The 23,534-nt window shown below is 44.8% G+C and overlaps 1 protein-coding gene across 1 annotated transcript in view; it reads left to right on the forward strand.

The window, feature by feature from the left end:
• HMCN1 (hemicentin 1) overlaps positions 1-23,534 on the forward strand; it is a 164,139-nt gene that overhangs the window by 83,126 nt on the left and 57,479 nt on the right. The window contains exons 31-47 of the mRNA XM_030279477.4: positions 8-286; positions 1,079-1,360; positions 2,255-2,363; positions 2,925-3,094; positions 3,395-3,549; positions 4,237-4,360; positions 5,638-5,739; positions 7,561-7,713; positions 10,673-10,824; positions 11,563-11,686; positions 15,565-15,740; positions 15,996-16,092; positions 16,866-16,988; positions 18,387-18,548; positions 19,178-19,459; positions 19,875-20,042; positions 22,477-22,590. Coding sequence (XP_030135337.4) covers positions 8-286; positions 1,079-1,360; positions 2,255-2,363; positions 2,925-3,094; positions 3,395-3,549; positions 4,237-4,360; positions 5,638-5,739; positions 7,561-7,713; positions 10,673-10,824; positions 11,563-11,686; positions 15,565-15,740; positions 15,996-16,092; positions 16,866-16,988; positions 18,387-18,548; positions 19,178-19,459; positions 19,875-20,042; positions 22,477-22,590 — 2,772 coding nt within the window. The remainder of the gene's footprint in view (positions 1-7; positions 287-1,078; positions 1,361-2,254; positions 2,364-2,924; positions 3,095-3,394; positions 3,550-4,236; positions 4,361-5,637; positions 5,740-7,560; positions 7,714-10,672; positions 10,825-11,562; positions 11,687-15,564; positions 15,741-15,995; positions 16,093-16,865; positions 16,989-18,386; positions 18,549-19,177; positions 19,460-19,874; positions 20,043-22,476; positions 22,591-23,534) is intronic.

Below are 23,534 nucleotides of genomic sequence, written 5' to 3' on the forward strand. Positions count from 1 at the left end.
GAACTAGTGCCCCCCAGTATTAAGGGAGGAAACATTACTGCAGAGGTATCAGTGCTCCTCAACAACCTGATAAATCTGGAATGCGAAGCCAAGGGAATCCCTGTGCCCACCATCACCTGGTACAAGGATGGGCAGCGTGTGATTTCCAGCCCCCAGGCTCTGTATGTGGACAGAGGGCAGTTCCTGCAGATCCCGCGGGCACAGGTGTCAGACTCTGCCCAGTACTCATGTCGCGTGAGCAGCGCTGCGGGGGCTGCAGAGAAGCTCTTCCACGTGGATGTCTACGGTGAGGGACAGTTCCTGGGCTGCCTTACTGCTCCTGCAGAGCGGCTGTGGAAGAGATCTTCAGCCTCTGCTGCCTGGCAGTGGCTATGATTAAATTCTGGCCTCTGTTGGCAGGGCTGTGTAGAGGGAGACCCTCTGCTTTATGGGACTCTCTGACAGCTCTTGACTTCGTGGAATCATAAAATGGTGTGGGTTGAAGGGACCTTAAAGCCCATCCAGTGCCACCCCTGCCATGGTCAGGGACATCTTTCACTAGCCCAGATTTTCTCTAAGCCACATCTAGCCTGGCCTTGGACACTTCCAGGGATCCAGGGGCAGCCACAGCTTCTCTGGGCACCCTGTGCTGGGGCCTGCCCACCCTCACAGGGAAGAATTCCTTCCCAATACCCCATCTAGCCCTGCCCTCCCTTCACTGGCCTTGGTACCATGCTTTGTTCTACTCAGCTATTTCTCTTCCATATATATCCATTCTCTATCTCACATCTGCATGCTAAGCAATACTTACCTGAAAGAACCACTCCGAATGTGATCTTTACTCTACTGCTTTAAGTCCTTCTTGTCTAGTTCTTTCTTCTCAAAGTACTGCAAATCCTCTTTTTATACAGCTGGTCAATTTTGAGCTACATCATTTGACTTCTCTGCCTTGCCTTGCCCCAGCAGCAAATTCTCACATGAAATTGTGCGTGACATGATGGCAGATGGAGCCAGAGTGGGTGGAACAAACACATTTTCTCTTAATACATTTTCTGGCTACAGAGTTAATGTCTTGCAATATATTTCTTCCTTTCTACAGTTCCTCCAGTAATTGAGGGTGATGGTGACACAGTCCAGAGCAGGCAGGTGGTTGCTGGGAATTCCCTGACTTTGGAGTGTAAGGCTGCTGGCAACCCTCCCCCTCTCCTGACCTGGTTAAAAGATGGAGTTCCTGTGAAAGCAAGTGACAAGCTCCATGTCCTGGCTGGGGGGAAGCAGCTGGAGATCCTAAACGCCGTTGAAGCTGACCAGGGCCAGTACTGGTGTGTGGCCACAAGCATAGCTGGAGAACAAGAAATCAAGTATGACGTTGAAATCTTAGGTGTGTGAGCTGCAGATTTATCAGGTTCCCATAAACCTAAGATAGAAAAGTTCTATGAAACCAATGGTTTTGTTGGTAAGATGAGTTAGTCATGCTCTGTATCTAGCTGAACTAGCACTGCACAACTTTTCTGTCCAGGGCTATGGGACAGTTGAAAACTTGTATTTCAGGTTAGGTCTTGAAGGATTTTTGTGCATGTGGTAGGTAACTATTCTCAGCAACGTCTAAAGTTATTCTTACTTGTCTTCAGAGAAGAAAATCACAAAAATCCATTAGAAATATCACTTAGTAGTTGCCTCTGGGAGAGGACATTTTTCTCTGAATTTGTGTTGTGCAAGTTTTGAACATTTTAGTGAAAAAAACCCTTTTTCTTCTTGAAAAGGGTTGAAAAAACCTTGACTGTATAATTGAATCAATTAAACAGTCTGTATCTCAGCAGTCCTTTCTGAATGTCTTAAGGTCTTCTCCTGACATGGAAGAGAATTGTAAAGAACTGATTTTTATGTTTTGCTCACTTAAACATACTACTGAATACAGATGTAGAGCATCCCTTCTGCTTCTGCAGGTAATGTCACTGGTCTTGATAGGGGAGAAGCTGTGTGGCAGTGCTTCCTTCCCAGAGAAGATGAGTCAGGAAGCTCCTCCTGCTTCCCACCCATTCACAAGGGTCTTCTGATGGAATCTGGAAAACCCAACCAAACAATAAACAGTAAAAAAGTGAGAGCAGTGATTTGAAGCCACAAAATGTTAATGGGCAGATATTTCCCTTTAGAAAGGAACTTTAGTGGTTCATAATGAAACAATGTGTGTTTAACAGTGCTATTTGAGAGAGACTTGTTATTTGATATTTCTGATGTGTAAATGTTTCTCTTGGTGGATTTTTCTCTCTTACAGTGCCACCATTTGTGGAAGGTGCGGATGAGCTCTTGGGCTACATTGTGATTCTCCACAGCCCTTTGGAGCTGGACTGTTCAGCAAGAGGGACACCCTCACCGACTATCACGTAAGGGCACTGGTATGACAGTAGAAAAAATACAAATAAATCTGCTGGTTGATTAGGGAAGCTTAATAAACCACCTGTTTTAATCAGTGGTGGTTAATGAGTAGAGGACAAACTCCTGGCTCCACTCCACCATCAGGCACTCACTTGGCAACATCATGATTTCATTTTAAAGTAGTTTGGTTTGTTGTGCCAGTGTCCATGTCCTGGAGATGAGGACAGAAAATAAGAGCAGACAGAGCTTTAAGTCCTTTGCTAATGAAACTAAATGTGCCATTTCTTCTGCCACCCATGATTGCTTTTGCTTTGGGGCTCCTCTCTGCCTCTGGTGGTATCTGCTGTCACCTTTCTGACACTGTCTTTAGTGGCTATTCCCCAATACTCACTTCTGATAAACCTTTCAATCCACGGCACTCAGACAAGGGGAATGCTTGGCACTTCCAGACTTCCCTAGAAATGCAAACAGTTACTGAGGCATTCTGTTTGACAGAATTGTGGATATTTTAAGATTGTTGTTGATCTTCCTTTCATTGACAACTTGAAATGGAACTTTCTTTTTGGTAGGTGGTTCAAAGATGGCCAGCCAGTTGGAGAGGAGGCTGGACACAAGATCTTACTAAATGGACAGAAACTTGTCATCTCTCAAGCTCAAGTGTCAGACAGTGGCCGCTATAAATGTGTGGCCACAAACAAGGCTGGAGAACATGAAAAGGAATTTGATGTTACAGTGCACGGTAGGTTACTCAAGGTCGGCAGGAAGCAGCAGACTGCTTTTTTTTTCAAATTGCTGGCAAGAAGGTGCTCAAACTTTTTATACATGTTTATTTGCATTAGCAGGTTGTAAAACTGGAGAGGAGATTAGATGAAATAGTATCATAGAATGGTTTGGGTTGGACACCAGCCATGGCAGGGATGCCTTCCACTAGATCTGGAAGTAGAAGTAAAGCTGCACTTACCTCTGGGATACTGCTTCTGTATGTTTAGATGTACATGTTTAAGTGAGGCAATGTTTTTGTTTCCGGTGCTTTTTGCAGTTCCTCCAACCATTAAATCGGCTGGGCCTTCCGAGAGAGCAGTTGTGCTCCACAAGCCTGTGACACTGCAGTGCATAGCCAGTGGCATCCCCAGCCCTTCCATAACCTGGTTAAAGGATGGACAGCCAGTAAACACAGCCAGGGGAAATATCAGAGTAAGCATGATTCTTTTATGGGATCCAAACCATGGAAGGTAATTGCCGTAAGTTGTACGTGTTAGTGCTTCTTTTCCTTTCGCTTCCCTCACACTGTAATACAAAAGTGCTCAAGAGCCATCCTGCAGAGTGAGGGGCTTTCTACCTGATTAGGGTGGTGTCACTAGATACCTCATATCAGGAGAGTCCATGACTGGAAATTCAGAATCTGTTTCCTTCCAGTTGTACTTTGCCCTTCAAGGTCAAATGCGTATCTGCCTATTGTGAGGTGGCTCTAGCCACTCGTCCCTGTGAGGTGGGATTATCTGAGCTGTTCTGTGATCACTGCAGCACCTACCTGTAATTCCCTTCTCCTGATGAGATCCTGCCTTTCCATGAAGAGCACTCCCCAGTGCTCGCATGTTCCAGGGTGAGTGCTTGCAGTGGCTTTGATTTCCCATGGCTGGAGCAGTTTTTGATACCTTGCCTGCAGTCTCTTTGCCTGCCTGCCCATTGCCAGCCAGGTCTCCTCACACCTGTACGGCTCCTGATGCTGCTGTCCCAGGGACAGTGAAATCTCTGACCCAGCAGTTTCCTCATTCCATGAAGCCAGGGTTGGGAGGGGATGAGCCTGGCCATGTCCACTCCCCCAGGGTGGCTGTGCTGGGGGCAATGGTGTCACACACTCCTCTCTGTGTTTGGGAACAGCTGGAGGCCTCGGGCCGTGTCCTGCATCTTGGCAAGGCCCTGCCCGGAGATGCCGCCCGCTACACCTGCGTGGCCACCAACGCTGCGGGGGAGGCCCAGCAGCACACCCGGCTCCATGTGCACGGTAACGCGCCCAGACGGGGCTGTCCAGCAGCTCAGGCACCTGGCTTTCCTTGCTCTGGCTTTTCTCCTGGCTCTGCGCATCCATCTCTCAGTTCCCTTTCTCTGTCCCACTCCGTTGGTAAGGAGTGAGAGCAAAAACTGGCTTTTGTAGAGTTTGGCCTCTCTCCTGTAATACCAAAGGACACCGAAATGAATGAATGTCTTTACAGGTACCTCTGCTGCTCAGAGGTACCCCAAAAAGCCAAACACATTCCTTCTAACCTACCCCTCAGAAGGGTATTCTGTGTTTCTTAATCAATGTGTGATATACTACCACTGGCATTACTAATTTCATCAAGCTTTTTGTGGATATTGGTATTCCCCGTGACCCTGGGAAATGGGAAATTTTTATAGGAATAACTTTCCTGAGAAAGGAACATTTTCTTGTGAGGGGATTTTTCTGCCTGTTGAAAGGAATTTTCTTTTGCAGCTAAAAACAGTATGAAAAAAATCAGGGAGACTTAAGAATCTGTCATTTGCATGTGAATTTAATAAATGCTCTCACCATGATTTACATATTTTTGGCTTAGAAGTGGTCACGAAATGTTATGCTTTGCTGATGTGACCCAGTCCTCAAAGGAGGTGTGAGAATCCTCAGGAGGTGCATGAAAAGACTGTGGCAATATTTTCACAGAGTATGGCTATATTGACTTTTGTTACCAAACCAGTAACTGGAAAACATTAAACTGAAGCGAGGAGAGGTTTCAGAGTCTCTGTGGATGGGACTTAGAAAGAGGAGCCACATTCAGACTGTGGTAATTGCATCACAGCTAACTTCACTGTGAATCCCATGCTCATAAAGCTCTTCTTTGCTATCAGTCTTCTTAGCTGGCATTTCTGTCATGTTTCAGATTTTGGAACTTCAGGAATGTAAAAGCTGTCTACACTACTCAGTTTACTATCACCAGCTGAAGTGAGAGGAGCTTGCCATGAGAATAACTGCTGTTCTGTGTTGTGTACCCATTAATTGCAAATTTTTAAGTTCCATTTTTCCTGGAAAAAAATTTAAATTAGCAAAAATAATGTTTTATTCCTCTTACCACTAATGATACTATGTAATTAGAGAGTATTCCCATTTCAGAGGTGAAATTTCTGGAGAAATTCCTTGGTCACCCAGCAGCTGAAGCTTGTGCAACTCATTGCCCAAAGTTTCTCCAGGGGTAGATGACTTTATGATCATATGCTCTGCTAGCTGGGTGGCTGAATTAACAGAAACCTGCTGCTTTTGTCTCTTCCCAGAACCACCCAGTCTGGAAGATGCAGGAAAAATATTGAATGAAACAGTGGTGGTGAATAATCCAATCCATCTTGAATGCAGAGCATCTGGGAACCCTTTGCCAGGTATCCATGTGCACCTCGGGGAACATTCTCATCAAGGGTTTCACTTTCATGTGTCTTTGGAAAGTAAGGAATATGCTGAATATGGAGCTAATTGTGTGATTTTAAACCAGCTAGAAACTGTGTGATGGAAAATGTCAATGGACGGGCTGACATGGATGAAGGGTTGAGGAATTCAGTGATCCCCGCTGATAAATGAGTGAAAAGACATCGCAAGGATAATCCACTCCCTTGTGATGCCCTGTCCACGGGCAAGAGCACTATTTGATTTCTACTGAATGAGCTTTAAACACATCCACTTTTATCTCCTGTCACTTCAGTATTTGTTAGTGTAGGGCAGACCTGTAATACTTCATGGATTAACTGTGCCTGTCAAGTATGCTCGTGTCTAGGACTTTTTTAATGTGTGGATTTTGTTACCTGGTAAGATATAAAAAGATAAATAATTATGAGAGCAATTTGCTGTATTAATTGCCCTATTGTTGTAGGGCAAAACAGGGGGAATAGTTACTAAGATCTTATAGCTAATATAGCAAATTATTCTCATGCTGATTATAGCAACATTTTCAGATAAAAGGTGTTATTACATTTTAGATGTGCAACCAGCTTCTTATTTTGTGCCTTATTAAGAATTAATTCACAGCAAAGTATTATTTTGTAGAATAATTTATACTTACATGAAAAAATTAAAATACTGAGGTAGTAAAATCTTAGCATAAGAATTTTATGTCTATTTTACGCTCCTTTTAAATTTTTTCTCCTTTATCCTCCAAATTTTCAGTTATTTTAATTATCAATAATTAAAACAATGGATTTCAGATAATTTATGCAATAAGAACAGCTTGGTCACCCCTGGTGTGATGCAATGTCACATCCTGTTGTCAAGATATAACATGACTCAGGAAATTGAGGAGCACAGCATCCCACTGGAAAAGAGAGAAGTTGTGTGCAAGTCTTGTCTATCAGTCAGGCCAGAGCACTTAGTGTGAGTGTGAGTCTTTCTCCAAAACCCCAGTGTATTACAGATAATCCTTCCCTGAGCAGGAATTTCATCTCATTAGTGAAGTGGTGCCAGCAGAGCCTCAATGTCCCATTCTCCTGATGGATGGTGCCATCTTTTGGCTGAGATGCAAAATCTGCAGATTTTCTTGGTTGGCAACTTCCTATAAAATTTTCTTCTGCAGTAACACCAAGTTTTCTGCTCTTTATTTTCAGATTTTTGATCTGCCAGTTGCACTTTGATTTGGTTGCTTATGTTTTGATTCTTTGTTCCACATAGTTCAGTTTAATGTAATGATAATTTAAGGTAAAAGGTAAAAAAAAAATTGATATATGTTATCGAATCCCTGTATAGATCCTCTATCTATCCCCTATTATAAATATCTATGATGTCAGGGATATTATAGCATCCCTGGATGGTTTGGGTTGGAAGGAACCTGAAAGCTCATCTCCTTCCATCCCCCTGCCATAGGTAGGGATGCCTTCATATTTTTGTGTGGTTTTAAACAGCTGCTCTTTACCATGGTATAAGACAAGTAAATTTCCTGTAATTTGCTTTGTGTGATAATTTCTCAATTTCAGAACAGTTTTCCATAAATATATGGGGGGATAGTGTCAAATTTCGTGTTGAACTTTGGGCCATAGTCAGCAAATCTTCCTATTTCCTGATTTTCTGTTACATTTTATTATTCTTACTCACGACTAACACTGCCATTGACTGTTAAACGTTGGTGTGTGTGTGTGAAAGCTGAGGGTGGCCGTGTCGCAGCTCTGTGGTGCCACATTTGTCGGGGCTGTCAGTGACTTTCCCCGTTCCTCCCGCAGCCGTGTCGTGGTCCAAGGACGGGCGGGCGCTGGCTGGCAGGGGCCGGGTGCTGCACATCGAGGGCGCGCAGGTGGCTGACTCCGGCCTCTACAGGTGCCTGGCTGCCAATGCCGCTGGCACGGCTGAGCTGCTCTACAGCCTCCAGGTCCATGGTGAGTGCACAACCACGGAGCTGTCACTTCTGGAGCTTGGGGAGCACTTCTGAGAGCATTGCGTCCAACCTTTCCCCCAGTGCTGCCAAGGCCACCCCTCACCCATGTCCCCAAGTGCTCCATCCACACAGCTTTTAAATCCCTCCAGGGATGGGGACCCTAGCACTGCCCTGGGCAGCTCTGCCACTGTCTGCCTATCCTGTCCATAAAGAAACTTGTCTTAATATTCAAATTAACCTCCCTACCCCCAGCACAACTTGAGACTGTTTCTTCTTGCCCTGAATTGTGACACTTACGAATAATACATGCAAGCTCCACCTTTGTTTTCCTGCTTTTCCAGTCTGCTTAACAGACTTGGTGTCACTCATCATATGATCACAGAATCCCAGGGTGGTTTGTGTTGGAGGGGACCTTACAGCCCATCCAGTGTCACCCCCTGCCACAGGCAGAGACACCTTCCACTATCCCAGGTTGTTCCAAGTCCCGTCCAACCTGCCTGGGACACTTCCAGGGATCCAGGGGCAGCCACAGCCTCTCTGGAAATTCCTTCCAGGGTCCTCTCCACCCTCACAGCCAGGAATTCCTTCCTAATATCCTATCTTAACCCTGTCCTCTGGCAGTGGGAAGTCATTCCCCCTTGTCCTGGCACTCCATGGTCTTAACTCTTCTGTTTTCTTATTAGAATAAGTGTTTTGAATGTGGAAAATGTGCCAAGAGAAGGCATTTCTAGGAAGAGTGAATTTGTGGAAGAGGTATTCCGTTTAAGGGATCACTTGATCAATTTTGAGGGCCTGGCAGTTGCTGGGGTTTGTTGTAGGTGACTTCGAAGCTCACAGTAGACAAAGAACTCAGATAAAATGCTCTTTAATAATCCAAGAGTTTTAAAGAAAAAAGAACTGTGTCTAAGAAGATGAAATGAAAGTGTGGGTGTTTGCTGAACCCAGCAAAAGCCCAATTGGAGCTTTTCCAGTGATTTCAGTGGCTTTTGAATATGGCCATAGTCCAAATTCTTATCTTCAATACGTGCATATGCATGTAGCTGGTTTCCTGTGGGAGTCTTCCATACAAAAGTGTGGCCCAAATTTGGCACAGTGTTCCCACCTGAGATGCACGCGCAGTAGATAGTTCCTATTAATGTTAGTAAATGACTTGGGCAGTGCGTTTCCATGGATTTAATGACCATCATGGGAAAAACTGATGGCACAAGACACAGTCAAAGGCAATTAACCCCACCCAGTGATTAATTCTCAGGAAATCCTTAGAGCTAAGTTCATTCTTCTAGTTAAATAGAAAGTAACTCCTCAGTACACTTGTGTCTTTTTAGGAGTGGCAGAATTTCAGCAAACATGTCCAGAGCTTTCTAGGGAACTAAAATTTTCTAAGACACAGAGCTTCCCCTTCTAGAACAAAGTATCTGCTGTTACTTTAGTTGATGCCACAACTAGTGGCATCAAAGGAGCTAATTGCATTGACCTCCTGTCTGTGAACCTGCTTCATTCAGCTGGTGTCCTGCCAGGCTGACAGTAGAGAGGCGCTGGAATTCGCCATCCACAGGTTCATCATCCACTGTCCTTAGAGTTCATGAGTTTGAGAAGTTTATGAGTTTGAGTTTTGCCCTCTTTACCAGTGGAAGCAATGACTCCTTAATGGAGAGCAGGCTCAAATGCCAAGTACTGAAAGTTGTGCAGCACAATCTTCAGTACTTTGCATTTATGGAAAAGCTGCTCTAGATGTTCATGAGCACCTGCCTTGGTCTACTACTGGTCTTATTCACTAGTTTCTGTTTGGCATTAAAAGCAATGCTTGATACCACAGGCTTAACACTGAATGGAACCAGACAGGCCAACTGAAGGAATCAGGTGGAATTCCAGTTTAGTTAGAATTCGTAGGATTTCATTGTATTAATTTTTTTTCACTTCCTTCTCCCCACTATAGCTTTCTCAGGCATTTGAGAACAATGAATGCTGTTGTACTGCAGTAGGAGGAACTCTGTGTGGGGAAAAGATTAAAAAGTTATAAAATCCTCTGCCTTTTTTCTGCCCTTGTTCCACCCCCTGCCATAGGCCGGGACAACTTCCACTATCCTGGGTTGCTCCAAGCCCTGTCCAGCCTGGCCTTGGACACTTTCAGAGATGGGGCAGCCACAATCTAAGCTACAGGCTCTTAGAAGTTGCTAAATTCATTAATGAATCTTATTTTCGGTGCAGAATTTTTACATGTTTCCTTCCCTCACACAGGGTTATATGTATGAGTTGCACACACCATTCTCATCTCTTTGCAGGAGTGACTTTAAACATTAAGTTTTCACGTGATACTAACTTCTAAACTTTATCACTAAGTTATTAGTGGTAGGAGCAAACAGAATAGTTTTGATTTGAAAAATCTCCCTTTTTTAATGATTCCTGTCTCCCTTTCTATCAGAGCCCTACATTTGCTAGACTGTGTGCCTAGAGTAAGTGCTTTAGATGTTCCATTGCAATGTTTTGTGTCATCAGAGAGGCAGATGTTTTCCAGTCTAATCTGATAAACATTTCCATATGCTCTGCTAGGGCAATTTATCACTCTGTGTATGCATTTGCTTTATGTGGTTTATATGGTAAACTCCTTTCTTTAATCCCCACCACTCCTAAAGTCTTTCACAAGGTCTAAATGGAATAGTAGAAAAGTTTGAGGGGATATTTTCTGGCTTTATGGTGTAGTTCCTGGGTTTCACAGCTGTCCTTTGGGCTGTGGGCCCAGTCCCACATACCTTGCTCACAGTAGTTTCACTGCAGTTATCTGCCTGCTCATGCTAGGGAAGAGCAGGATCTGGCACAGAGCAAAGACATGACAAGGGTTCAGCAGGAATAACATGAGAAAAGAGAAATAACATCCAAAACTATGCAGCCTATTTAATGTCATTGTGATTAATACTCTAATGCAGCTGTTACAGCCCTTTTTCTGTGGATTTTTTTTTCAGTGCCCCCATCCATCTCTGGCAGCAGTGACATGGTGACAGTAGTGGTCAATAATGCAGTGAGACTGGAGTGTGAAGCCAGAGGCATCCCTGCCCCTATCCTGACATGGCTGAAGGATGGGAGCCCTGTGTCCAGTGTCAGCAATGGCCTCCAGGTACCAGGCACAGATCCTGCTCTATGGTGTTCCCTGTTGTGGGAGGAGGCTTTTAAGTCAGTGTTGTTTAATGGAAGAGAATAAGTTGGAGGATTTAGAATACAATACAAGGCCTTTCACTCTGGGTTGTTTGTGTGAGTTTAGCTCCAGTACTGTGTGAAGTGGAAGATAGAGATATATTGAAATAAAGTGGTCCTTTCACCTGGTGTCATACTGAGTAAATTTGCATCAACAAATTTTCTGCTTACTGGGAAGAAGGGGAAATTGGACCAGATTCCTCTGCTGAAGAGATCTGGAAGCTCATTACATACAACAGTAACTGAGAAAAGAAAACCAACCTCTGATATAAGGAGATATTTCAGAGGTAAAATGAGAGGCCGTGGTTGGTTTGTGGAAGTTGATTTCATAATTTGAAAGGGAAGAGGGAGAACTGTGTTCTGTGGGGACATATCAGGGCACAGACAAAAGGTGTGACAGCATGTTTAAAGCTGGTGGGAGGAAGGGAGGGAGGGGTGTCCAGATCCTGCAAAGTCTTGAGAATGCCAGGAATTCCCAGGGACTGGCACGAAGTGAGAGTTTTGCTTTTGCAAGTCTGGATTAGAAGAGAACACTGGAGTGCAGGGAGATGGTGGGAAGCAGTGGCAAAACGAGTGTCCCATTGTGAAATGAGCCCTGGGAGTTCCCCCTGGCTGTGTTTGACACTGGGGTGTGCCTGAAGGTGCTGTGCTCCCGCTGCAGGTCCTGTCGGGGGGCCGGGTGCTGGCACTGCCCAGTGCCCAGCTCAGTGACACGGGGACATACACGTGTGTGGCAGTCAACGCTGCGGGGGAGAGCCAGAGGGACGTCGACCTCCATGTTTATGGTGAGTGACAAATGTCTTCCTTTTGGTTCTGAGCTCTTCTTGAAGCTTTAATTTAACACACTGGGCCCACACCCTGAGCAGTGCTGAGTAAAAATTGTCCCAGTCTGTAATGGAAGGCCAGGTGAGGAAGAGTGGATTGTGTATGGAAGTTAAAACATATATGCACATCCGCCTTCATTTACTAAAGTGTCTGGGTGTGTCCTTCTGTGTATCCTTGAAGGAATGTAACTACAGCAGTGCATTTACAAGTTGAATGCATAAAAACTCATTTACAAATGATAAAACACGTGTTTGTGTAAAAGCAGATAGATTTGCCAAGTGAGAGATATTCTTGGGCCCAGTGCTCTGTTGTCTTTATTGCACCAGCAAGAGTACTGGGAGTTCCCCATCCATGGGGAGTTCCATGGGAACTCTGCAGTTCCCATGCCATTCCCAAGCCTTGCTCTGCCTCCCTAAATGGAGGGGATTCTCTTAGTGCTAAATAGTGACACTGTGTTGAGCCCAGCCAGTCAGTTCTGTCTCCTTCAAGGAGCAGGAAAGAAGAGGTTTTTTAGTTTGTCGGTTTTCCAGGTTGTCAGTGAGTTAATCCTGAATTTTTTACCTGAACTTGTGTAAATTCATCCTCTCTTCTGATTCAGGTAATGCTCTCAGATACCTGGTGGGATTGTTGGCACTGTCATGTGCAGGATTTTGGTGATCTCTGCGGGTCCCTTCCAACTCAGAACATTCTGTGATTCTGTGCTTTCTTGTAACTTGTATGAATTTCATCCTGGATTTTTTGTAACTTGTATTAGATGCTTTTTCATATTCATAGAATGGTTTGGGTTGGAAGGGACATTAAACGCCATCCAGTTCCATCCCCTGCCATGGGCAGGGACACCTTCCACTGTCCCAGGTTGTGCCAAGCCCCATCCAGCCTGGTCTTGGATGCTTCCAGGGATCCAGGGGCAGCCACAGCTTCTCTGGGCACTCTGTCCCAGGGTCTCCCCATTGTCACAGGGAAGGATTCCTTCCCAATATCCCATCTAACCCTGCCTCTGGAAGGCACTCATAATTGTCCTGTCCCTTCAGGCCCCTGCCCAGAGTCCCTCTCCAGTTATCTTGGTGCCTCTTCAGGCACTGGAAGGGTCCCTAAGGTCACTCCATGATGTGTTCTCAGAGTCTGTGGGTGCTGTGCCAGCAGGGATGCCAGGGAGTGTGACTGTAGCTGGTTTTGAGTTCCCTTGGACACCTCAGAGGATTTGTCCAACAGCAAAATGAGGATGAACAATAATCTGACGTTTGTTTCAGAAATGTTACAGTACCAGATGTGTAGAGAGGCATTTAGAATTGAGGTTCCAAATGTAGTTTGGCTTCTCCTTTCAGCAGGTCAGTGGACTCTGCCAGTCTCTGGCATTATGGCAATCCCCTGTGGATAACCTTGCAAGAAAAGTTAGGATGAGTTCTAAGAAGGGGCAGCTGGGCAAGTTATTTGTTCTTGAGTTTGGCTTTCAGAATTGTCTCCCTTGGTTGGGGTACCCCTGACTAAAGTCCTGGTAACTTTTGCATCTAGAAGGGCCAGTTGGAAACCCAGGGCTCTGCTGTGGCAAGTGAGCAAATGTTAATATAGGCTGGAACATTTTATGTCTAGAGCAAGGAATATGAGGGTGTCCTTTGGAGTTTGAGGACAAGTGTGTATGTCTGTGTAAAATGACATAGATATATTTATTATTCCTCTTGTATTTTCTGGAACCACTGTCCATTTTAGCTGGAGGAAATGAAAAGAGTTAGGAGTTGTGTATGTTTAAAATTAGTGTTGTATTAGAAGCTGGCCAGGGTTGAGCTCAGCTGCAGGACTAGCTTGAGTGAGCTGTCACCAAAAAGTAATATTGCTCTTCAGACTTGCCTCATAAGGGCAATCTAATTAAGAAGCCACAGGAGGAAAATAATTTGGAGTAGAGTTAGAGCTGGGTTGGTTGGAAATGTGCACTGAGCCAGGAGTTGAAACAAGCTCATTTACATACAGTTACTATGAGCATAATTAGATTAATTTTAAAACCCGTTCCTTCAGAAATAAGTGCTTTAGTGTCTGTGTCATAAACCCAGTTTCCTTTTGAGCACATTTCAATTCATTGAGCAGAGAGGAAAAGTAATTGGTTGAAAAGTCTTTGGAAATAAATTTGCCTTCTGCCAGAATGGATCAGCTTCCAAGTCTAAGTTCCACAATACTAATAAAGAACCTGGACCTTGGTGAGTTCTAGAATGACAAAAAGATAAACAGATTTTTTTCACTTGCTGTATTTCTTATCCACAGGGACAAAGCTTTTCCCTAAATTATTTACAAACTGATGAAATCAGTTTGCAAATAATTTAGGGAAAATCAGCAGTTTCCTTATTTGCAAAATAATGAAATCAGCAGTTCTGCTCTGAATTTCCTGGGCAAGAAACACAAGGCTTGATTGTTCCTGGTCTTTTTAGACCACCTTGTCTTGCTGTCCCCTGAGTGCCACTTTGGGACACATTCTGGTCTCCTGTGTGTGATTAACCTAGTGTGCTTGCTCTCACAGACAGTCCCATCATCTCCCTTCTCTCCCCAAAGTTCTGTGCACTCAGACCCTCAGTGTCTGGGGTCATGGATCCCAAAACTAAACAACAAAGGAAATGTGACAATAAAGGTTCTTATATTTGGTCCTGGTCAACTTCTTGGGGGGTTGTATTTTGCCTGTGTTCTTTTTGATTGCAGCCAAGAACACTTTCCCTATGGAAAATTTCTGACTTGCTGTGTTCAAGGTCTAGTTCTCAGTTGCCTTCTCAGTTACTTTTGTCTTTCTGGTTGTGGAAACACAATATTTTTAAATGAGGGGGAAAATGTGTTTTCTTAAATCCTGATACTGTTCAAGAACAGCTAATGGGTTTCAATTAAAGTGTCCAGTGTTTTGGGTTTTTGTGTTTCTACACAGAAAACTTTCCTTTCAAAAGGAGATTTTCCTACTGTCTGATTTGGAAATAATAGTGTAAAAATTAGGTTACCACTGAACTGCAGGACAAATGTAAATACAATGCTCAGTGCCAACTGCAATAATTACTAGATCCCACACAAACCTTATACATGGGCTAATTGTAGATTATGATTTATTGATTAAGTCATTAACCCATTGACTTGCTTGTTGACCATGTAAGTTCTTATTCTGTCAGCTGTATTTGGCCATCTCTGGGCAAATTATCTGTAGGTCAGAGCTTTCCTTAAAGTCAAGAATCCTTCTTGGCACTGTCTGGAACAGCTTAAGACATTTTCAGCTTCTGGGGTTGATTGTTATCTTATGATGTTATCATGAGCTTTTTCACTCAGCAGCTCTTTTTCCTTCTTGCAGGAATGCATCCCCCCATTTTTATGTACTGGGCGTTTTCCTTTCTAGCTACATTTAAAGGGTTTTTTTTTTTTTTACTGTAGCTGGTACCTCACTAGTGTGTATTTAGTGTGGAAGGTATTCTGTAAATAACAAAAATTATTATTGTGGTTTTTTGTGGAATAAAGGAGACTGAAGTTATGCATAACTGAAGGTGTGTCATTTTGTCTTTGCACAGTGAAGTCCCTTAACTCCACATTATATTTGCTCTGTGAAATCTTCAGTGCCTAAAGGTCCCTTGGTTTGAGCAATAGGACAAGAGGAAACAGCCTCAGGTTGTGCCTGGGGAGGTTCAGGTTGGATAGGAAAAATTCTTCACAGAAAGGATGCTCAGGCGCTGGTACATCTGCCCAGGGCAGGGAGGAGTTGCCATCCCTGGGGGAATTTAAGACCTGTGGATGTTGTTCCTGGGGACGGTGCTGGGGAATGGCTGGACTTGATGGTCTCAGAGGGCTTTTCCAAGGTAACCAAGTGTGTGCTGTGTTGGTGCAGTTCCCCCCGACATCGTGGGCGAGGAGCAGAACGTGTCGGTGCTGCTGGGCCAGGCCCTGGAGCTGCGGTGCCAGGGCAGCGCCGTGCCCCCGCCGCGCCTGGCCTGGCTCAGGGATGGGCGGCCCTTGCTGGAGAAGCCAGGCCTGAGCATCTCTGCAGATGGCAGCGTGCTGAGGGTAAGCTGGGCAGGCAGCAAGCTGGGGCTCCCTCCTGGGGAGCTGCACCCTCCGTGGGGGTGGGACAGCACTGGGCTCTCTGGGGCAGCAGAGAACAGAGGGTGAGGAGGGAGGGATGGCAGAGACCTATGGTCTATTGATAATATTCTGGGAGACATATGTAAAAATAAAATTGAAACCTGAGCCCCCTCTCCCTACACATTTCATGAATAATTATGTACGAAGAAAAAACCAAGGTTTTCCTTTTGTCCCCAGATTGAAGGAGCTCAAGTGCAGGACACTGGACGCTACACTTGTGAAGCGACCAATGTTGCTGGGAAAACTGAGAAGAACTATAATGTCAATATTTGGGGTAAGATTTATTAAGCTTACTCCAGAAACGGGAATGAAGCTCAGGGCTGAATTACAATCTGAGACACTGAAATCCTCTGTAATTCATCCACACTCAGTTGCCGAGGCACATACAGGGATATATTGTTGTATTCGCTGTAGTTGAACACGCCCAGGACAGTGCACACATTTTTTAAATTGCTTTAATTTAATTCTAAATTAACACCAATTACTCTACAAGCCTTTGTTGAGCTTGCAGGAATAAGAGTAGTTAGATCTATAAATAGTGAAAGGCATCTCTTCTCATGGCAGGGGATTGGAACAAGATGATCTTTAAGGTCCCTTCCAACCCACAAGATTCTGTGATCATGATTCTATGATAAGTATCTTGGTTTGGATCCATAGCTTTAATGCCATTTAAAGTAACATACCAACAACCAAAAGTTACTGATGATTATCTCTATGGGTTTATTAGCTGAGGCCATGAATGAGGCATGCTCTTAGAGTTGGAGTCACTTGACAAAGTTCCCCAAACCATCTTTGTTCAGTGAAGTCCATTAAAGGCAGTCCAAAATAAAGCCTGTGCATGCAGCAGCCCTTGGAGCCCAAAAGGATGGATGCAGTCATTCCCAAGTGTATTGTTCCCTACCCAGGGTGTGGTTAGCATTGAGGAGACAATCCTTGTCATTGCTTCTGAGCTGTATGGGAGAGATTTGAATGAGGGTCATTTGGGGTTTACTGCTGTCTGATGATGTGTTGTTTTAAAGGCTGCACTTATTTGGCTTTTCTTTGCAGTGTCACCAAGTATTTCTGGCTCAGATGACAGCTCTCAGCTGACAGTCACGGAAGGGAGTTTGATTAGCCTCATCTGTGAGTCCAGTGGCATCCCACCACCCAGTCTCACTTGGAAAAAGAATGGTGGGTAACTGCCAATTGTCTGTTTTGTAAAGCAAATGGGATAACTCGGATCTGTGGGTTTGCTTTTCATTTTGTGTCCATTTTGGATGGTGTGTTCTGAGGAGCTCAGGTGTGCAGATATCTGTGTAGTCCTGGCATTGGGTAATGTGAACTCCAGGAGCAGATTATTCTCTTTTGAGCAAGTGGAATGTGTCCGGGCCCATGGCAGAGAGGTGGAATGAGATGATCTTTAAGGTCCCTTCCAACCTGAACCATTCTGGGATTGTAAGACTTGTTAGTGGGTCCCAAATGTCAAGGCCAGGGTCACTGGGAGTTCCTTGGTGTGAAGTTGAGTTTCTGCCCTGTGTTCCACTGCATATCACAGATTCTCTGAGCTGGTTTTAAATCTGCAGCCAAGTGGTGAAGATGTGTGTAGTTGTAATTGCTTTGGGGATACACCAAACCCTTTCTCTCCTCCCATCTTGTTCAAGAGTCGTCTGCACACCTTTTGCTTTAGGGGTTAAAGTTACATCGCCAAATACCTCTTTAGGAGTTGGCAGACAAAGTCAGCTATTTTCAGCACCTTTTAAGCACTCTTGGAGAGAGAATACAGGGCAAAATAAAGAGAATTTACTTTTCCACTATGTTAATTCTTGTGTTATTAATCAGTCTTACTTATATTTGTGTTTTTCTAAGCAGAACAATTCAATATAGTATGTACTTGCTTTAATTAATTTTGGCTCATGGAAAGAGCAGGTTTTAATTACAGAACACTTTTTCCAATGCATAACATTCTCAGAGAACGGGAAGTTCTTTTTAATCCCTGTATCTTGGAAGTTCTTTTTAAACCCCGTCTCTTGGAAGCCATGACATGTAAATGCACTGCAAGGCTAATGTGTGTGCGCTTAATGTCAGGAAGGAGACTTAAACCTGCTAGAAAGTCTAGAAAAGCAGTTAGGAAGAGTATGTTTTTTAGCAGTATATTTTTTTTGATGCACTTTGTAGAGAGGGAATGCACGAGAGGGAAACGAAGATTAAACTTCTTAGAAGAATCCATGGCAGGTGCATTCCTTCTGTCAGGAAGTCTCAGTGCGGTTTGGAAAGATGAAAATGGATATTCTGAGCTCTCAGAGAATGCAATGGGAGTTTGCTGTCATGTTTCTGCTGAGGATTTCCTAAGAAGAAGCCTGTGACACACAGCACACAGTGTGAAACCTAAATTAATTTCTAAACACTGAGAAAGTGCTCAGGATCTACTGGTGCCAAGTTCCTGCTCTCTGGGAAAACTGACAGAGTACTTCTAAAATGGGCAAATGTGCAACTCAGTCCTTTTGAATAAACCAGTAGACTTCACACCACATGACTTTCATTTGCTCCTGGCAACTTGTGTGGTTTTATGTGACAGAAGGTGTCTTGCAGGCTCTCCTGTGGTGCCGGAGCCATCGGGAAGGGTGCGGGTGCTGTCTGGGGGCAGACAGCTCCAGGTTGCAGTTGCTGACAGGTCTGATGCTGCATCTTACACCTGCATTGCTTCAAACGTGGCTGGGAGTGCCACCAAAGAGTACAGCCTGCAAGTGTACAGTAAGTGCCAGGAAAACTCTGATCATGGTTTACCAGTTGTGCAGTAATGTTATGGGAAGGTGAGCCGGGCAGTGATGTTGAGCTGCAGGGTCTCCAGAGACAGAGTGCTGGCTGTAGGACAATTTAGAGGTAGTTAAAGGAAAGTGTTGTCGTTAAAATTTTGGCAATTTGGACCTGTAGCTTGACCCAGACATTGCATATCCCTTTTGAAACTGCACCATTCACTGATGTAACCCCTTTAGTCCTGCCCCCAAGCTGCAGTAGTGATGACAACTGACGAAACTTAGATTTCCCTTCATTCTCCTAGACTTTACTGTATTTTTGTTGGGAGCAAAAGGAAATAGTTTTAAACAATCCCACAGGGAAGAAAATCTTCCAAAATATGTAGGGATTGATAGTACGGGGACAATCTTTTTTAATTTAATTTTTTTGCTTGTTTGCATTTTAAAAATTGCCTGTAAGTTAACATTTTAAAAAACATTTTTACTTTATGCTGTGAGAGAGGGGGAAAGGAGCTGATTTGCCTTTTACTGGCCCTGCTGCTCTGGAAAACTGACTCAGCAGCAGGTGAAGATTCTGAAGTGCAGCTTCCAGTTGACTCTTACACTGTGTCCCTTGTTCTTCCCTAGCTCGACCAACTATATCGAACAGTGGTCCCCACCCGTCAGAGGTCATTGTCACCCAGGGAAGTGAAATGTCCCTGGAGTGCGAGGCTCGGGGCATTCCTGAGCCAGCAGTGATGTGGCTGAAGGACGGGCGGGCGCTGGGCAGCGGCAGGGACGTGGCGGTGCTGGCTGGGGGCCGTGTCCTGCGGCTGGAGCGTGCCCAGGTGTCCGACACCGGCCGCTACGTCTGCGTGGCCACCAACGCCGCCGGGCTGGCTGATAGGAAATACGACCTCAGCGTCCACGGTGAGTGGGGGTACATGGAAATTCACCACTGGGTGCCAAGCAGTGGTGTGGAGCTCAGTGCACCTCCTGGATCTGCTGCAGCAAATGCAGCTCTAGTTGCAGTGTTAGGCAAAGCCCAAATCCTGGTTTATAACTCCTGAATATTTTAAAATTGTAGCTCTCTTTCTGTTAATGTCAATCTACCCTGAGTGGCTTTGTCGACTGAGATAAGCAGGATATGGTACAATTTTACCTGATATTGGGGTGAGTTTCATGATGGGAAATACTCAGTTGTTGGAGAGAGAAATTAAGGTTTAACCAAGACCACCCTGCTGCTCACCCTCAGTAAACTAATATTTGGATGACACAACATTTTGTGAGCAAAATGAATTTGTATTTGTTCTGAAGTGTGGCTTTTCCTTACACTTTGCTGTAGTTCCCCCAAGCATCGGTGGTTATCTGCAGCTGCCTGAAAACATCAGCACTGTGGAGAAGAATCCCATCTCCCTGGTTTGTGAAGCCTCAGGAATCCCCTTGCCAACAATCACGTGGCTCAAGAATGGGTTGCCCATCACCTTAAACAGCTCGGTGCGGATCCTCTCAGGTACAAAAGCTGGAGGGCAGATGGCAACATCTCAATTTGTCATGCCCAGAAATACTCTTCATCGGCTCTCCTATTTATTTTTTCTCCACCTCTTCCTCTTCATTTAAAGAGGAAAAATCTTTGAAAGAAGAAATGACAAAAACCAAAGCACATCTCTAATTTCTATGGGTCTGTATATGAAACCAAAGAGAGCCTCAGAAATGAGTGCATGTAAAAGCATTTCTGGCTGTGTTGTTTCTTTGACCTTGGATTTGCCACTGGCAAGTAGAAATCTCATGGCAATAAGTTTTGATGGAGTTTCTAATACACTGTGATAGCCACCCTGGAAAGCCTGCATCATGAACCTAAGAAAACTATCAGACAGGTAAAGAACTGGAAGGTGTTTAAGAGCTCAGCTAAGACTGCATTTGAAGCTGATAAGCTTCAGGATATTTTAATGAGTGCAGCTTTTAATGTTACACATAGTCTTGTCCTATGCTTTCCCATTTTTTGCATATGGTGTGTGGAAAAAGGAAGTGGGTGTGTGATTCTTTCCCAGTATGAACCTGGCTCTGGGAGCTGCTCTGCATTCCCTTCTGTCTCAAGTTACCGTCAACAAAATGAACATCTTCTGGGCTTGATTGGTTCTCTCCTGCCTGTTGCTTTCTACACCCACACTAATCTCACCTCCTGGGTCGAGAGTCAGGAAGGGAGAGACAAAAAGATGTTTATTGTGTGGGAGGGGAAACACTCCAAGGCTCAGGGCTTTGTTTTCCTCCAAACTTTGTGCTTCAAAAAGCTACATGTTGTGGTAGTGAACTGTAGCCAGCATGGCCACTTGGAGCTTTATTTGTGCTTGTAAAGCTGTAAAAAACAACAATAACAAAAATCCTCCTCTAATTTTGGAGTTAAATACTTTGCCAAACCAAGATATTGGTTCTGTTGACTGAAAACATACTTGGCATTGTAGATCATTTCAGTGTGTGGACACACTGCTGCCAGCTTTTAGTCAGTTAATTCAGATAATGGAATCACAGAATATCCTGAGCTGGAAGGGACCCACAAGGACCATCCAGTCCAACTCCTGGCCTGGCACAGGATACCCCAACAACCCCACCCAGTGCTTGAGAGTATTGTCCAAATACCTGTGTTTGCTTTTGATGATCCTTCCTGCATATCTTCTGGGAAAAAGAAAAAAAAATCCACTGTACCCCTCCTGCTTCCCATGCAGCCCATGCCCAAAGCTGTACATGGGCTTTAGGAAGGAGAAGAGCTTTTGTTTCGCCAAATGTAAAAAATCTGTCCTGCCTCAGCACTGGAGGGCTGGGTGTGCTCTGGTGTGTGATGCCAGGAAGGTCACAGTCTCCTGCAGGCAGGTTTCTACTTCTGTTTTGGCCTTCTGCAGGGGTGGATGGGAGAAGGGATGAGGGAGACATGAGGCTGGAAGACCCGAGCCTCCCTCAGTCTCCCAGTGCTCCCTCTGGCAGGCAGGATTCCTTGGGTAGAGCCACATTCATTAACCAGCTTAGCAGTTTGTTCCTCCAAGTGCATGACCAGGATCATCACTTTTTGGGCTGTGTCCCAACAGTGATAGCCACAGACAGGAGCTGCCCAGGGCAAGTGTAGTGTGGATTAGGGAATGGCTGCTGATGGGAGAGCTGCTAACCAGAAACTGGGAAAAGCTACAGGCTGGCTGCCACCTTTGGCTTCAATCTCAAATGCTCCCTAATGTCTGTTCTGCTGTTCCTGTGCCAAAAAGCAAGGAAAGAGAAGTTACTCTGTGATGGCAAAGCAGGGATATTCCTGATCTTTGGTCAAATATACTTGCAAATCTTCCTTTAAATGAGCATGTCTGTACAAAGGTGACTGGACAACTACAGAGTCAAGAAGAATCTGTTCTTTTAAACAATTGCATGTAAACCAGTGCTATTATCAGCTGTTACTATTACTATTGATGGCACAATTAATGCAAATGCTAGAAGGGCAAAGTGGAATTTTATTCCTTATCTATATGTATGAAAGGGTATTTATAACACAAGGTATTTATAGAAATAAGCTTATTTTTGTGTGTGCACACATAAAAAGCACTGATGAGGCATTATTAATTTTCCTGAATACTCATCTAGAATCTCAGTACAGGAAAGCACTCTTGTGAGTGAAAACCCTGCTGTCTCAAGCACTGTGTGCTGTCCTAATTTCCTGCCCAGCAGTGTGTGTTACAAGCACAGCATTCCTGCCATGTCCTAAGTGCCAATCCATGAATCCCGTGCAGTGGAGCAGGGTGTGTGTGCCCTGCCCAGCCCTGGGGTGGTGCTGGGGGGCAGAGCAGGGTGTGTGTGCCCTGCCCAGCCCTGGGGTGGTGCTGGGGGGCAGAGCAGGGTGTGTGTGCCCTGCCCAGCCCTGGGGAGGTGCTGGGGGGCAGAGCAGGACTCTGATGCTGTTTTGGCTGTCTCAGGGGGCCGGACACTGCGGCTCAGCCCTGTGGGTGTGGCAGACGAGGGACATTACACCTGTGTGGTGACCAACGCTGCAGGAGAGGCCAGGAAGGACTTCTACCTCTCTGTCCTGGGTGAGTACCTGCTTGGATTTGGAACAGCACAAGAGAGGGGTTTATACAGTAAGAGGCAGGGTATTCTGTATACTTTGCTGGTATTTTAAAAAATATTATGCCAAAACATGCATCATTAGGGAAAAAAAGTGAATTTGATATCACAGACAGAAAATTAGGTTGTAAAGATAAGCTTCTTCTACACAGAATCATAGAAGCCTGGAAGAGTTTAGGTTGGAAGGGACCTTAAAGTCTGTCTCATTCTAACCACCCCCACCCTCCCCCCATGAGCACCACTATCCCAGGTTGCTCCAAGTGCTGTCCAGCCTGGCTGTGGGTACTTTCACGGTTGGAAACCTGTGCCACAACCTCCCCACCCTCACTGGGAAAAATTCCTTCCCAATATCCCATCTGTCCTTGCCCTCTGGCAGTAGGAAGCCATTCCCCCTTGTCCTGTCTCTCCAGAGCCTTGTCCAAAGTTCCTCTCCAGCTCTCCTGGAGCCCATTGAAGGGGCTCCAGAGTCTCTCCAGAGCCTCCTCTTCTCCAGGATCAGCAATCCCAGCTCCAATGCAGTGGAAACCATCAGTCAGCAGAGCCTTTAGTATGACAAGAGGTTATAAACCAATGTGGTAGGGGGTGATCCTGCTGATGTATTAGACCAGGAATTGTCCAGCAGGCTCTTTAGATGTTATTTGGAACCATTAATGTGTTATTCTATCACATTGCTTAGTTTTGCAAATCAGTGTTTTCCCCAGAAAACACTACTTCTTGTTTATCAATAACTGTCAGACCTGGCACAGTGCAAGTTTTCTCTCAGCATTACTGTGTCAAATTTGTTCTCAGTTTCCTTTCTCTGAGGTGCTGAGCACCCTCATCTTCCCTTGCCTTCAGCTGACTTGGACGTATTCAGCCAGTAAATGATAACTCCCATTCAAGTCAGTTCATGTTTATTTGATGAGCTCAT

Source organism: Taeniopygia guttata, chromosome 8, assembly GCF_048771995.1.
Source record: "Taeniopygia guttata chromosome 8, bTaeGut7.mat, whole genome shotgun sequence".
NCBI classification, from domain to species: domain Eukaryota; kingdom Metazoa; phylum Chordata; class Aves; order Passeriformes; family Estrildidae; genus Taeniopygia; species Taeniopygia guttata.